This window comes from Mustela nivalis, assembly GCF_964662115.1.
Source record: "Mustela nivalis genome assembly, chromosome: 7".
NCBI classification, from domain to species: Eukaryota; Metazoa; Chordata; class Mammalia; order Carnivora; family Mustelidae; genus Mustela; species Mustela nivalis.
Genome location: NC_139026.1, coordinates 37,204,966 through 37,221,824, shown reverse-complemented (window position 1 = coordinate 37,221,824; position 16,859 = coordinate 37,204,966). Strand labels below are relative to the sequence as shown.

Genomic DNA, 16,859 nt, shown 5'->3' with positions numbered 1-16,859 from the left:
AAATACCTTTTTTTAATAATCAACAGATTTCTAAAATTTGAGACCTTCTTGTTGCAACTTTTCATTATCAAAGGAAAAGAGAAGATGGATGTGGCGTAATTCTGACTCCTGGAAAATGTTGTGTAACTAACTATATAGTGAAGAATGAAAGACTCGGATATTGATTTGTCAAAAAAAAAGTTCAATAAAAATTAAATTTTTAGGTGTAGTGAAGCTCACAGAAAATACGAGAAATCAAGCAAGCACTTAATGTTTATAGATGAAAACATACTTGGCTGCTGATGTGAGGTTTTAGGACCAGAGCCATAAGACAATGTCGATCCCTCTTCTTCCTCCCCATCACAGCATACATGTGTGAAACAACAGAAGAACTACCTTAATTTTTGTTTTCCGTTTTCCTCTACCGCTCCTCATGTTAAAAGAAATAGCAAGGAGAGCGAGGAAGGGCAAGCCCCTTTGGACTGTGAGCAAAAGCAATTTCAGGCAAATGCAGATTTTATAAAAATGGGCAAATACAGTTGATTAGAAAGCTATAGGGCTGCCCAAGGCCTGAAATGGGAGATACATAAAGTAATAAGCTCTGAATGCCTTGAAAAGTGAAAGGAAAAGAAAGAAAATTTTAATGTATTATACATCCTGTGAAAAGTGTGGCACCCATGGGATTTTCATTTGCATTCAATTTTGCACTCTTTTTTTTTTCATAAAGTTGAAATCCACAAAATAAAAGCTCTTAATTTTTAAAGGACTAAAAGTTTCATTTTCTTTAGGAGAAAACACAGCAAGATTTGTTTAATCAATATCTTAGATTATGACTCTTTTCAGAAACCAAGAAATCAAGATTTCCATTTATACTTTTGTGACTTATCCAAGTTGCATCTAACTCAGGGATACCAATGTTTTATTTTATGGAGGCACCTCACATAGATTGTAAACTATGAATCATGTCATTAGCAAAGTCTCAAAAGTTGATACAATTTTAATCACACCTAGAAATTGTTTTATTTATCCACAGTTCTCTAAGACCTGTTTTTGTATTATTTGTTTATAAGCCTTAATTTGAAAAGAAAAAGCAATTCCGATCAAAGTTAGAGGGGGGAGGTAGAAAGAAGTGAAATTTTGAAGAATTCAGTTGTGTTATCTTTTCTGACCTTGAGATGGAAAGTGAAGGAGAGTTGGATCTACTGTATTTAAGAAAGTGCCTAAATCCATGAAGTCTTGAATGTAGTGAAGTATTCCTGTGTCCCTTGTTATGAAAGTGTTAAGTATCATGGATTGCATCCTGTCTTGTTCTGTTGAGTTTAGCTAAAGGTCATTCCCTGTTTTAGAGATTATAATCAGGGACAAACTAACCTCTGGTGTAGGGAAGAATTGCTGTAAACATTTTAAATTCTGGCAGAGAAGACTCCACACTAATCTCCTTATCAGGCTCTTCTCTCTGCCACAGGGGTAAATTACAGGTACTACTTTCTACATCAATGTCTAATATAAAATATTAGACTAAAAATGACTGTATCTCATAGTATGACCACTTGGGTTCAACATGTAGATTTACGCATAGTGATGTGTACATTACAGCTCTCAGTATGTCTTTAAAAATCTAATTATATGATATTTTATCCCAGCAATAAGAAGAAAAAGCTGATCTATAGATTTTCTTGGTATACTTAAAACCAAATTTCTATCCTCAGAGGCATATTTGGAGTGTTACTACTTCTCGGTAATTCTTCTTTTGGATCATTTGTTTGGTTCTAGATGTATTAATGGAATGGTAGCCAAGCTTTACACAATCAAGTTGCTTTTATGTGTATTCTTCCCTTTATCCAGAATGTTGTTCCTAAAAATTGTATTAATACATCAAAACTCAGTTTTAAATTTTGCTTTCTCATGACCTTCCCTTGCCTAACACCATGTAAGTAGGTCCTTCCCCACTCTTTTCCATCTTCACATCATTTCTGTCTTCAGACTTTCAACCAATCTAAAATCCACATCATAACCTACATCATCTGGTTCCTGGCCACCAACTTCACACATTCACTTTCCACCACTCTTCCCTGGCTCTCCTTTTCATGTAGACTTCCGTGATGTTCCTAGGACGCACAGATAACATCCTTCTGCAGAGGGCACCCCCCATCACCACCACTCCACCCCACCATGTCTGCAGAGTTAGCTTCCTTATTTCCTTTGGATCTTTTCTCAAATGTCATCAGTCCAGGAGGGAGGGCCTTTCTTGACTCTCGCATCCACAAGAGCAGCCCCTGCCACTCTCCTTGGTCCAGTCTTAGCTCTTCTTGGTGGCATTGTACGTGAATGCGTTCTTCGTCTCACTCATGAGTGTGTAGACTCTGTTAGACTTTATCTCTTTTGTTCATTAGCCCCAAAGCTGAAAATAATGCTTTCCATAAGGCTGACACTCAATACTCATTTGTTGAATTAACTAATCAGTCCCTTATTTATTATCTGTTTCCACCACGACACTCTTAAGGACCAGAAAAGCAGAAACTTTTGTTTCTGGTATTTCTATAGTATATTACATATAGACAGAGTAATATATCATATGTATACCTTATGTGTTTAAACATATATGATATAAACATTCAATGAATGAATATTTATTGCATGAGTGAATTTTTTGTGTATGCATGTGTGCATATGTTTTTATATGAATAACCTCTTTCTCCCCATGGTCTTTAACTGCCACGGAGACTAGAATTATGTCTGTTTAGTTCACCACCGTGTTAACCAGTTAACCTTTCTATAGTAGGGTCTGCCTTATACCAGGCATTCAATGAGTGAGTAAAGAATCCAAAGGACTAGGACCGGGGTAAACAGGAACCAGCTCTGGCCATAGCCACCAGAGGCCTTTACAGGCTTAATATGAGGTCTTAATGGAAGGTAGAAAAGAGTTTCGAATATTAGGTCCCTGTATTCATCTTTTCAGAGCCCAGCTTGGTCCTGGCAAAATCTTGCTTCCCAAACAAGGTCCAAGAAGCTGGTGTAGACTTCTGAGCTTCTTAGTTTCAGGTAATATCTTTTGAATTCTGGGAGGAGTAAATCATAATTTCAATCCACAGGTTTGATTTCTTTGCTTAAAACCTTTGCCCTGAAGATTCCAGATAAATCGGTTTATGGTGCCAAAGGGCATCAAACAAGGAGATTTAAATTTTAGCATAAAACCTCCCACTAACTAGTAGAGTAATCTTGAAAATACTTTCTACTTCTTCAATGTTTCTCACTTGAAAAGGAAAGATGCTAGGGAAAAAAAAATCAAATTATGGATCTATGCATTCCGATTTGCTGAGATGCCTTTGGGAGGCTTTGTCAAGCATCTTCTTTCCTTCTCCTTTGCCTACCTGCTCCAACCCCCCCTTGGTTACTAATGACAGCTTTGGTGAGCTATGGTTACTGATAGGAATCTGTCAAGCACATAGAGAGAAAGAAAGGTTAAGAACCACTGGCCTGTGTTTTTCCTGCCATCTTTCCCAGAACCAAAATGTCATGAATCTATGAACTGTACCTTGGTTCACTGCTAAATCCTACCTTTTAACATTGTTTAAATTACTGCAGTCCTTAGTTCACATTAATTTTTGATCTTCTACTGTGAGTCAGGAACTATGACAGGCACTGAGAATAAGAAAATGAATTTAGAAATGGTCTCTTCTCTCAAGGAGCAACCATTCAGCAAGGAGACAGATGCACCAGCATATGAGAAATGCTTTGACGGGGCCAAATCAGTGGGTGACCTCTGGATACATCAAAGGTCACTCAAACAACTTGGGAGAGGGACTAATCTGGAAAATCTTCCAGTAGATGACCAGAAACTGAGGTCTAATTTCAACTAATTGACTTATAGACTACTAAAGTTGCACAGTATCAGAATCATCTAATCCAAATTCCTTACAGCGCACAGAGGAAAACTGATGCCCAAAGATGCTAACCAACCTATCCAAAGCAAGCACCATGGTTCTAACCAAATAGGGCCTAGATAAGTAATATTGGGCTGCCTTTCTAAACAGACTTGCATCTTTTTGGAGGAACATTATTCAGAACTCTTTCTCTCATTGGTTTAATGATGCAATTAATCAAATAATTAATCATGTTTTAATAAGGTAGAGGGGAAAATATTTACACACACTGACTTTATGGACAGCAGTGGTGCCAATAACTCATCATCCACAAATCAGACTTTGCAGTTTGCTGCTGGTTAATTTATTCAGCTACGTCTAGTCTCATTCTGCCTCTTGAGCTACTTACTAAATGGACCTAATCACACTGGGAAGGACAGGTACAGTCTGGCTGTGAGCTAGAACAAACTTTAAGAATAGATCCCCATCCGATTGCACTTCTCCACAACTGCGTCAGGAATCTTGGGGCTAAGGTAAAACCCAAGAGGTGAAATACGTTTAGTAGTCTTAATATATAAAATTCCTCAGGTAGGCAATTTTCTTGCAGTTGGTTTTTTTTCTCCCAGTATAGTCGTTTTACTTGGGATGTTTAAAGGCTGATTTAGTAATGGGACGATATAAGAGCTCATAACATTAAAACAGAAATTCGTGGGAAATCCATAATTTCTAATAGCTTGCCATCTGGCTCTTAGTGGCAATGGATTTATCCTGCTTAGTGTAGATGATGATACTGGAGTGAAATCATGCATGATACCCTAGATTTCTGAGTTTTTTTAACTACTGTTATTAATTTAGTGGCTTGCAAATCAACGTTTCCCAACATAAATCAATCATTTAAAATTTAATTAATTAATTAATTAATTAATTTTTGGTTTTTATTTTTCTACTCTTACCCCAAATAAGGTTGCTATGGGCACTACATACTATCTGTTCTGGCGCCAACAGATTGCGTTAAAGTCATCCACAGTCTCTCCAAATTAAAATCCCACTGAGTTCCCTGGCTTTTGCACTGTACTCGCTGCGGGATGCTCTTTCGCTTTGCCCCACAGTCCAGTTTAATCCGCTAGGAAGAATATTTTTAGAGGCACATCGGACTAAATCATCTCCGACTGAGCACACCATTTCCAAATGGCCGCCCAGGGTCCTAAATCCGGCTGCTGCGGTCGGGTACGAGCAGGTGTCCTCGGCTGCGGCGTCGTGGGACTCCCGCGCCTGCATAAATAGACGTCGGAAGCCAGAAAGGAAACCCGAACACACAGGCACAGGTACAGCCTCGTACGCGCGCTCCAGAGAGACCCCCCCACCCCACCGCAGAGCGGCGGGGGGTTCTAGCCTTGGGCTTGGCGAGGTCCTGGGAGAAAGCACACACTGCTTCCCCATTCAAGTCAGAGAGCAAGACGCACCGGGTCGCGGGTCAGAAGTTGAATTTCAAGCCAGTCCACGCTGCGTCCCAGCGCCTTCCGCAGCCGGGGTACGGCGCTGACACCGGGTTTGGGGAGAGAAGGAACGAGGCTGGCCGGGGCAGGAGAAACTGAGTTGCCACCACCGGAGCGTGGCGGACGGCGAGGGGCAGAGGAGACCCCGGCCGCCTTCGGAGCAAGAAGCCGGAAAGAGTCGGGCTCGGCGGCAGCGACGCTGCGCCCCCAGCCCGGGCGCTGCTGCGGGTGCTCCGCGTTGCCCTTTCGGCCGAGGGCAGCTCCTCGCCGCTGCAGCCCCGCCGCCGTGCGCCCCGGCACAGGCCACCCCGGGGTGCGCCTCCTCCGCCCCCGGGCGGCCGCCTGAGCAGCCGCAGCCCTACCGACCTTCGTTCCCCCGCGCCCGGACAAACTTCCTCCCTCTCGGGCCCGCGGGCTGCGCAGGCTGGCAGGCGGCTCCCTCGCCAGGCTTCCCCGGTCTCCGGCTGCAGGCGCCCTCGCCCGGCGTGGCGAGCTTCCTCCCTGCCCCTCTCCAACCCCGAGCCCCGGGCGCCTACCGGTCTCTGCGCCTCCGCTCCAACAAAGCCGGCGGCCGGGAGGCGACCGGGCGAGGGGCTGGGAGTGGCAGCGGGGGCGCCAGAGCCCGGCGGAAGGCATCCCAGGGCCGGGCGAGCGCAGCGTGCAGGGACAGTGGGGACGTGGCGGGCAGAGAAAGGGGAAGAAAGTATCCTGCTCTCCGCGCGAACGCCTTCTACGCTCGTTTTCGCTCGTCCTCGCTCGCCCTGCTGCCCCTGCCCGAGCGCGTCCGGCGGTCCCGGTGGGAGTTGGCAGGGGCAGAGAGGGAGGCAGAGGGGACGCAGTGGCCTGGCGGGCGAGCCGCTCCCTTACCTCTGTCCAGAGTGAGCGGCTGGACCACTGTCAATGTCGCCATGTCTGCCGTGGGAGCCGAAGTGACGCTCGGCTTCAGCATCAGCAACCGCTTGTAGTGAGAAAAAGAGGAGGAGATTGGGGGCGGGGGTGGAGAGGGAAGACGGAAAGGAGGGGGAGGAGGGGGGAAGGAGGGAAGGTGGTGGTGGTGGAGGAGAAGAAAGCTTGGGTGGGTTGGCAGCCAGATGGAGACGCAACTGTTCCGCGGCGGGCGGACCTTCAGATGCGGCGTGAAGCTGAGCAGGTAGCGGAGAGCGGCTGCCTCGCCGGCTCCGGGCAGGAAGGCTGTGCCCTAGAACTTTGCTATTCCACCCCAAGGAGCGCCGGATGGGTGCAGCCGGTGTGTTGCTCTCTTTCAACTTTCCACTCAAATAAAAACCGTCAGTGTCTTCGTGCGTCTCTCGGGATGGAAGAAGACCGAAAGGGGATGGGGGGAGGGAGGGAGGAAGGAAGATGGATTTTTTTTTTTTTTCAGATTAAGAGAAATTGTCAACCCAGTAATCCCACCCCTTAGAAAACGCTTCTAGTTCAGAAATGTCAGGATTTCATTATAGTTGCTGTTAATTTCTGTTAAAGTGTTTTTTGGAATGTTGAGGTATAACAGTATCCAGGATAACGGACCTAAGGCCAGTGTTCCGTCACTAGGTCTCCCTTAAGGACCCGAGTGTATTGCCTAGAAAACAATATATCTTAAACACAAACTTTTTAAAAATGGTTTTAAATTAAAAGACACACACACACACACACACTCACACACACACAGAAATTTCTGTCACTCAGTTTGAAAAACGTGTACCTAGCACTTTGGGGGGTTGATTTATTGCCACTGGTTACTAAGAGTTGCCACTCGCTGATTCATTGATGTGTGTGACAGGAAATAAGCTAGGAGGGTTCCATGCCATGTGCTGTGGTCTCACTTGGGAGTTGAGGACAGTTCCTGCCTTCATGTAGCCTGTGGTCTGGTGGGAGATAATGTTATTAAAAGGGTCATTTTAGAGTCAGTTGATCAGGATTCAGTGACTAGAACCTTCAAATACTGGCTGTGACCCCTTCACCCCAACAGATGGCTTCCAGTATCCTGCCACTGTAGAGACTTTCATTTCCTGATCCAGAAAAATAAGAAGCGTATAGAAATCTTACATAAGGAGAAAGGTGATGGCTGTGGGTTCAGGATTGGAAATGACAAAGCTGCCTCCATCCCCTTCTCTATGACAAAGCAAAATTGTTTGGGCTAGCAATATATTCCTAAAGGCAGACGCTGTTTTACAGCAAAATATTTGCATGTAATCTATTTCATTGTCTTCTAGTTACAATGTGGGTGGTTTCTGAAGATCTTTTCCATCCCATTTTTTACATTTGAAAAAAAAAAAATAAAGGCAAGATTTCACCAATGATTTGAGCCAGTCAAAGATGACTGGCCATACACCAAGTAGATCCTAAAGACGTACTTAAAATAGTAGTTCAGTATGCCTATAGTTTCATTTAGTATTTTAAGAAAGAACTCTGATCTTGAAATTCAAGTCTTAGTTATGGGCTCTTCAGAAATCACATAATCTCCCACTGATCTCTTCTCCTCATCTGTCAAACAGAGGAATTAATAACCTTCCATCTCACTGAGATTCGGTAAAATGAGAGCACTAATTCCACTCCACAATCTCAGTTTTGTGAGGGTCTAATGATATGTGCATGTGACTGTGCTTTGAAAACAATATATACATTTACTCATACAACAAACATACATCCCCCCTGAACTGCATGGCAAGCACTATGCTAGGGGCTGACAACACAAAGGTTAAAGAGATGTGGCCCTTTCCCTGGACAGTGCTCAGTCCAGGTTGGGAGACAAAAAATGAGCAAGCTGTGAGAATTCCATGCAGTAAGGGCTCTAAGCAGCATAGAAAGGACAGGAAGAGGCAACAATTCTGGTTATCATTATTCACATCCCCTAAATCAAACAACAGAAAAAAGTTATATTGTAACAATAAACAGCAGAGTCTGTTCAGTGGATTTGCACAAAACATCAAACCTCATTCAATAATTGAGGATGAAAGGAATATACAAATCCATTGGTCACTAATGCAGTACTTTTAACAACATACTTTATTATGAATATGTATTTGAGCGGCTTGATTCATAAATCTAAAAGCCATAATTGTAGCTATTTCAACACAAATCCCAGATTGTGAGGTCTAGGAAATTAGGTTTTTGTCTTTTTGTTTTCTGATGTATACCCAGTACCAAATATTTTAGAGTATGTTTCTGGACTTATACCTTGAGCTCCCTAATTGAAAATTTGCTCTGCCATAATCTCTCTATGTTGACTTTGTAGAGTTTTTATAAGGATTGAAAGGAAAAGTAAAAGCACAAATTATCATTTATTCATTAGTTATTCTTTCTAGTAGTGACAAGTTCAATAGGTTTAGCTTATGTCTATGTAGGTGTGGGAAATTAATAACAAACACTGCATATCTATTAGAATTTGTTTTTTTATAGAAGATGAGTAACTATCCTCGATAGTATTTGTGAGTTTTTACTTTAGATATGCAGAGACATTAGAAAAGTTCCATGCCCTCTTCTTTGACATCAGGAAATGTGATCATACTTAGCTCTCATGAATAATTGCCTGGACCACTATTGTACTAACCATAGTATTCCATCATGGTCAATGTATTTGATCTATTTGTATGTATTTTGTTTTGTTGATTGTGTGTTAATCAAGGAGTTGTTAAAACAGGTAATTACACTTTTGTTTTAGCTATTTGGTTACACAATCACTACAATTTTTCATTAAATTATATATAGTAATTTAGTTCAGCAGTAACTATTTTCAATAGAATTCATTACTTCAGTAAATACTTATTGAGCACTTAATATATGCTAGGCTTGGTGCTAGGTTGGTTTCTCTCTCCTCTTTGAAGCCCAGAAAAGTAGATATTATTATTCCATTCAATAGATAAGTAAACTAAGGCTCATAGAGGTTTAGTAGCTTCCTTAAGAATAGTAGCACTCAGATTCAAGAGCCCTGTGCTTTCCACTAAGAACTACTACACTTTATTTTGTATTACTGAAGATTTAGGGATTCCAGCATTTTATTATATATATATCTTATATATGTGCTACATTATATATATAATATATAGAATATATTTATACATATATTTACATATTATATGTGTAATATTACATATTACACACACATATATATGTATATGTGTAATATATATGTATATATGTATAATGTGTAATAATACACATATAATATATAAATATATAATATATATGTAATATAGTACATATTATATATATATATATATATATCCTTTCTCTTTTTTTTTTGTTATGACTCAAATTTTTGTTGAGTTATCCTCAAAGAGAGGAATGCATGGAGGAAATTTAGATCAAAGAAGAAAAGAACTACAATGCCTCTTCCATTCTATATCCATATAGTTAAATATTAAAATGACTACCTACTTTGCAATATAAAATCTGTTCTTGCTAAAATTCATTCAAAGCCACAATAAGGTAGGTTTCACTTAATTGAATCCTTCTGAATTATATGACAAAATCAAGAGAAGTTTTGCATAAAGAATTTAGTATACCAAGAGAATAAGTTTAGTTAGATTATAAGTGGAGTATGATAAGCACAGTGTCATATGAGGAAAATAGCACCTACATACAGGAATTCTTTCAACTTTAGGTGTTAGAAATTATTTTTGACTGATTGAAGATATCACATTATCCTCCTTAATTCTCACAGCTTTGTCAAAATAACACTACATTAAGATGAAGTGCCAACCTATATTTTGGAATATAAATGTTTGTGTTATTTTTTAAAAATCAGCATAGAGAATCTTACTATATTCACTTAATCCTTGGATCTGTTTTGATAATTACTTATTTGTTCATTGAACAATTAATGCACTTACTTTATGCTATGCAGTGTTCTAGGCACTGGGATTTTGCAGTAAACAAGGAAAAGCCCTGTTTTCACTTGGCATATGGTTTGAAGGAGAAAGAAAGACAATAAACAAAGTAATAAACAAATAAGAAAGAGATCAATTAGTGACTAAGTATTGTGCAAAGAATGAATGATTTGATGACTGAATCGGGTCTAGATAATGTCAGATAATATTATACAAAAAATAGTGACAGGGAGAAGAGCATCCTGAGAAGCAAGAGAGCCAAGCCAAGGATGGGAAAGCACACATAGTGTGTGTTTGGGTTAAATTTTTTAAAAAATGCTATTTAATTTGGAGAAAAAACAAAAAAACAAGCCACAAGGGGCCTTTGAGAATCAGGTTGTGAAAAATAATACAATGACCAGAAATGTACTGAAGCTCTCCATGAGTTACTTTGTGCCCATCATAAATGAAATGTACCAATACAATCCAGAGCAGGAAAAAAAATTTCTATTGTAGTATCCATAATAAAAATTCAATTAGAATGAAATGCAGAGTTACTAATTCAGAGTTGGATGTTAGGAAAATTAAAGATGAAATAAAAATATATAAAGTTAATTCTAATTATTTTTTATTTCTTTCAAAAGAAATAAGAAAGAACTTTGAGAGATGGAAATCTGAGTAATTATTCCTCAGTGGAAGGGTCTTATTTGCATTATTTTACATTACCAGTTATCTTGGAAATCATAAATATAATAACTAACTTTTTCTCTGATTCTGCCCTGGGAAATCACACATATAATAATTCCAAAGTCTTTCTTGTACTAGGGTATTTTATTTATGCCTATTTAACTCATTAAATATAAAATGATGTTTCATTTTGAAATGAGCATTTTTCTATTTTCATAGTTAGAAATTATGGTTTATCTTTTTATAATGAAATCTAAGTTCACAGCTTACAATTTTTATTCTTTATGCACCCCAATGTCATATTTACACCACTGACAAAGCCTAAGAGATTTAAGAGGGGCAAGATAAAATGATTTTTAAAAATGATACTGGAGGGGTGCCTGGGTGGCTCAGTGGGTTAAGCCGCTGCCTTCGGCTCAGGTCATGATCTCAGGGTCCTGGGATCGAGTCCTGCATCGGGCTCTCTGCTCAGCAGGGAGCCTGCTTCCCTCTCTCTCTCTCTCTCTGCCTGCCTCTCTGCCTCCTTGTGATATCTGCCTGTCAAATAAATAAATAAAATCTTTTTAAAAAAAATGATACTGGACTCCTCTCTCTCCCCCATGGACTCACAAGTCAAATATTTAAAGCCCACAACCTTTAGTAAAGGCTTAATAAAAAGAATTATTACCATACCATACCATACTATAACATTTTTTTCTTTGATAAGAAAACTTAACAGAATAAAGTTACTATGGAATTAATTAAGGATATTAGGGAGAAACATATGAAAAGGGCATCTTTGAATTCTTCCCAGATTAAGACACAGTCCAGTAATTGAGGCTAGTAACAGAATTTATTGTAGGTGTCCTAAAGGACACATATGTCAGTAATTAGCAAGTTAGAGAGCAAAATGTAGCATTAACAGGAAGGCACATTCAGAAGAATTCAAAACTCTCATTTTAATCTTCCAGTGCTCAAATTTAAAACAAAAATTAACAATTTTAATTGGTTTGCATTTATTGAAATTTCTGCACCCAACCCAAAGCATTGTTGTTTGGTTTTGTTTTTTTTGTTCTTTAACTTATCAACAGGATCAAATTACGTTCTTTTAGGGTAAGTTCTCTCTCAATTTGTCTGCCTTCCCTGCCTCTCTGGTCCTGGATGAGCTCTTACCCACTTACCCATCTCAGTGGATCTTCCTGATACTTATAATATTATTTTGCCTTTTCCTGAGTCTGTGGTTATAAGGCAGATCTGCCTCCTGAAATAGTGTCTCTGAGAAATTTCCTCTTTCAAAGATTTCTTCATTTTACTTCTTGCTGAAAGCATTTACTCACATAATAAATCTAATTATAACTTCTATTTTGGCTTCTTGTGGATTTAATAGGATGAGAAAAAAAAGTGAGGTAAATAAAGATGACTTTAACTCTGAATATCTTCAGGTTCCTGTCACCTGGAAATTTGTATCGATCAGTGGCAAATCAAGCCAAACAAATATTTTTGGCAGATAAATGGAGAGAGGAAACAAATCACTACCATTTTTATCTAAGACAAATCAGTAAACTAGTCTATTAAATATTTTATATAGTTTACATATTCTTCTCTTAACAAGTACTTTTGTTTTGAAATTTTAAGTGTAAGTCAATGCACACAGAGAACAACTCTCAAAAGGTATTACTCACTCATTGCAAGCAATATATGTTAACAGGAATATTTGTGTGTGTGTGTATTCTTCCAGAAATTTTATATATGTGTATATATATATATATATATATATATATATATATATATGTGTGTGTGTGTATATATATGTATATGTGTGTATATATGTATATGTATAATATGTGTCTTACATAATATTTTAATTTATATAGATACATGCACTTTTTTTTTTAAGCTCAAATAGCACAGGATGCTTGGGTGGCTCATCGGTTAAGCATCTGCCTTTGGCTCAGGTTATGATCTCAGGGTCCTGAAACTGACTCCTGCATCAGGTTCCTTGCCCAGCTGGAAACTTGCCTCTCTCTATGCCTGCCAATTCCCACTGCCTGTGCTCTTTCTCTCTGAAAAATAAATAAATAAAATCTTAAAAAAAAATAAAGCTCAAATAGCTTTATAGCATATACCATATTTATGGGGCACCTGGGTGGCTCAGTGGGTTAAGCCTCTGCCTTTGGCTCAGGTCATGATCTCAGGGTCCTGGGATCGAGCCCCACATCTGGTTCTCTGCTCAGCAGGGAGCCTGCTTCCCCGCCTTCTCTCTCCGCCTGCCTCTCTGTCTGCTTGTGATCTCTGTCTGTCAAATAAATAAACAAAATCTTAATTTATAGTATATACCATATTTATACCTTGATTATTATATATACACATTATAAAACATTTCTTAAGTACTTCATAAAATTCTATTGAAATAGTCTCATATAGGTGTCCTTTCAGGCTGTTTCTAGGTTTTTGCTATGTCAAAGAGAGCTACAGTTGACAATCTTTAATGTTTACATCATCATTATGAATGCAAATTCGACTCAGGTACAGCCTTGTACTTTGGTATAATCCAGGGCTAATGTGGCCATTTTTAATGATATCCTTCCAGATTGTAATACCTATGGCCATATTATTCCTGCTCAGTTGTAAACATTGTATCATACACCAGTTGATACCGTTTACCTACAGAAATGCTATATTCAATTGAATTTCTGAAACTTCAAATGACAAAGTGATTTTTTAAAAAAGGTTGCCATAGACTGAGGATCATTATTCTGTTTTAAATACGTGGTGTGATGCATCACCCAGCAATTCAGGAAGTCAACGATGATTACCATAATTTTCAACTAAGAAACTAACAGTACATATGTCTAAAGCAAGTTAGAAATTAAAGACCTAAAAATCCACTTGTAGATGTTTTGTATTGAAATTTTCATTTCCATCAAATAAAAGGAGGTAGGAACACAATGAAAACACGAGGAGATGTTTAAGTACCTTAGTTTCCAAATAAAATAACACCCTGATTAGAAACGGAGAAAAATCTAAGTAAGATTTAAAAGGAAAAATAATATTCTTCTATTAATTGCCCTTACTAGTTAGTATTCAAAGGAGTATTTTGAAAAGTTAGTGCATGTAGTGCTCTCTACTGGTCTTACGTTTATTGCAACTACTATCAGTGTCAAATGTGGTTGCAAAAATCATGTCTGTTTAAAAGGGATACCAGTATTTTTATTTTAATCTCTATCTGGTTTCCACTTTAAATGTGTGTGTGTGTGCATGTGTACATGTATGTGTGTATGTAAATACTCATTCTTGAATTTCTATAGTGAAGTTAGTTTTGAACTTTGCAGATGAATTGCTGCCATACATTATCACAAACAATTATATAATAAAAGGCGAATACGGGAAAATGGATGTGGAGCTTTAATGTGTGGCGTGATTTTTTTTTTTATTCTGTTAATAAGCAGTAGCAATATCTAAGACACTTGTTTTTCCCTGATTCCTGAAGAGCACAGGGAAAGGTCTCTCAGGAGAGGGATGGCTGTATATATATGTGCAATTCACAGTAAGCAGTGACTGCCACCATGGTCTCTTTCCTCTTTTCCCTCTCTACCATTCCTTCTGGAACCACTCTGCAAATACCAAAAAAAGAAAAAGAAAAAGGCATATTGGTGGTTCTTTTAAAGCTTAGGAGAAAATTTCATCACAAGTCTAATGTTCCTCAAAGTAAATCATAACACTCTATAGTTTAGCCATTGTTGAGTGTCCTTATTTCCCTCCTGTAGCACTGTGCTGATCTGGGGAAAATCATCTTTTTTATCATGACGGTCTGACTGAAGAAACATGGCTGGAGGGAACACTCTCAACTTTGGTGAACTTCCTGGCCAGGATTTTCCAATTGGGCCATTATGTGTCTGAAGCAATACATACTAATCCTAAATTTTCTTTATTAACATTTTGTAAATTGTACTAAGCCTACTAAAATATTTGTTTGAAGCTGATCTCTTTTTTCTTATAGTTATTTGATTTTACTTAGTTAATACATGTGCTGTTACTGTATTTTGGTCTGTACAGAGAGAAAGCAATTTAGTTATTTTTTTAAAAAGACAGCATTGATATTGACATATATATTATTGAAAAGTTGCATCCACTGATATCTGTTTATCTAGAGCCCAAATAAAATATAATAATATTTGGGGGCCATAAAAGATGGTAAAGAACATCCAATCTAACCAACACTGATAAATGAGCTCCAGAGAGATTACATCAACTTCTCAAATTTTCCTAGCTAGTGACCCAAATCCAAGTGACAACAAATCCTATGCTTTTTATATTATGCTATTTTGTAATACTAGATTGCAAGTTTCATGAACGAAAAGACAATGGTTGGTATGCCATTATATACTCATTGCATAGTGTATGAGCCATGCTCCATAAACATTAGTGAATAAAAGAATGGGTAAAAGAACCATAATTCCTAGCAGATAGACTTCATTTTAAATACAGTTTACAATGGAAATTTAGTTCAACTATGTGCATTGATTGCTTATTTCACACAAGATATTTGCTCTACTATGTTCTATGGAGATGTACAAGAAATAAATATAATATGGCTCCTGTCCTGTAGGAACTTACAGGCATCATAATTATCTACAAAACAGAGTAAAATGCAAAATGCAATGCTACAAGACAGATGAATAATGCATTTTATGGAGTATGGAAAGCTTTATAGAAGAGATGGCATTTATGCTGGGTCTCTAAAAATAAGAGGATTTTTTAGATGGAGATAGAATTGGAAGACATTTTATTTGAACTGAACAAAGCATGTAAACGTGTCGAGTCAGGAGACAATGGCATGTATGTTATTATTGAAACAGTCCACTTCCTCTGGGGATAAAAATATATGTTTATAAAAAATAAAAAGTTAAAAAAAAAAAAAAAAAAAAAAAGAAACAGTCCACTTTGCTGGAATACGGGAAGACCTGAAGGAAGTGACACGATGTTAAGACTAGAAAGAAACTGAGAGGAAAAGGGAATGTTAGGCACTGTAGGAGGCTTTGGGAGTCACTCTAAGGACTTAGAGTAGAAGGCCTTCAGAGCTTTTTGAGCAGGTGCTGTGTGGTACTTCTTGAAATAGTATATTAAAGTTTATTAGAGAAAAATGATTGTAAGTTCTAAATGGATATAACAGATAAAATTACCCCCCAATCAGAACCTCAATTAATGATGCTGAAGAGAACAGACCCATTCTGGGGCTGTAGATATAAGCCTTTCCACCAAACTATAGCTTGATTCCTTGGTGAGATGGCACTCACCACCACGTTCTGTATTGTCCATCATGGCAGACATGAAAAAAAATTCTTTTTTGAAAGCTTTTGACTTTGGCTGCAGCCGCATTGTTAGTTTACAAAGGAAACGTATGGAGGGACCTATATTTGAAATTCAGAGGACTCAAGATTTCTTAAAGCCTCACATCTTTCTAAAATACCACTGTAAGTGCTCTCACCAACCCTACTAATTGTAGTAGCTTGTCTTAGCTACAAGTGGTATGCAAAGAACAATAATGAAATTGGGAGAAAATTTAATGGGGAATAAGATATAAACAAAATACAGGTATTAAGGATAAGATATTCATTAGGGAAGGGTTTAGGCAATTACTGAGGAAACCGCTTCATTCCAAGATGAGTCTTGAAATAATGATATGTTCATTCAGTCGAAATGTTTTGAAGAAAACTAACTGGGTGAGGCAAGAGGAAACTATAGAGATTTAAATGACAGTGCATAGACTGAGTCATTTATATCATTTCTGTCTTACTTACTATTAACACCAATTTTTAAATTAGCAATGAAGCCTGGGGAAAAAAGTGGAACGTGTCACTGAGCCTGTAGAAATTACATTATCAGTTTGGAGAGCTCTTCCTCTCTTTACTCCAAGTCTTTATGTGGACAATAGTCCTACTGTAGATTTTCAGCATCATAATGCCTTAGCACATAGTGATTGCCACTTGTTCAGACTAGTGGTTATAGAAGACAGAAGTTCATATGTGTGTAAGACATATTTTAAG

The 16,859-nt window shown here is 38.3% G+C and overlaps 1 protein-coding gene and 1 long non-coding RNA gene across 5 annotated transcripts in view; one reads left to right on the top strand and one right to left on the bottom strand.

The window, feature by feature from the left end:
* Window positions 1-6,809, bottom strand: part of LIN7A (lin-7 homolog A, crumbs cell polarity complex component) — a 124,276-nt gene extending 117,467 nt beyond the window's left edge. The window contains exon 1 of one of the 3 annotated variants that reach the window (XM_082742785.1): window positions 6,206-6,809. In XM_082742785.1, the coding sequence (XP_082598911.1) occupies window positions 6,206-6,287 (82 nt within the window). In that variant the 5' untranslated portion in view covers window positions 6,288-6,809. The remainder of the gene's footprint in view (window positions 1-6,205) is intronic. The other 2 variants (XM_082742784.1, XM_082742786.1) reach the window with 2 other exon arrangements.
* Window positions 4,673-16,859, top strand: part of LOC309870485 — a 44,338-nt gene continuing 32,151 nt past the window's right edge. For both annotated transcript variants that reach the window (XR_014314610.1, XR_014314611.1), the window contains exon 1: window positions 4,673-5,167. This is a non-coding gene — a long non-coding RNA (uncharacterized lncRNA). The remainder of the gene's footprint in view (window positions 5,168-16,859) is intronic.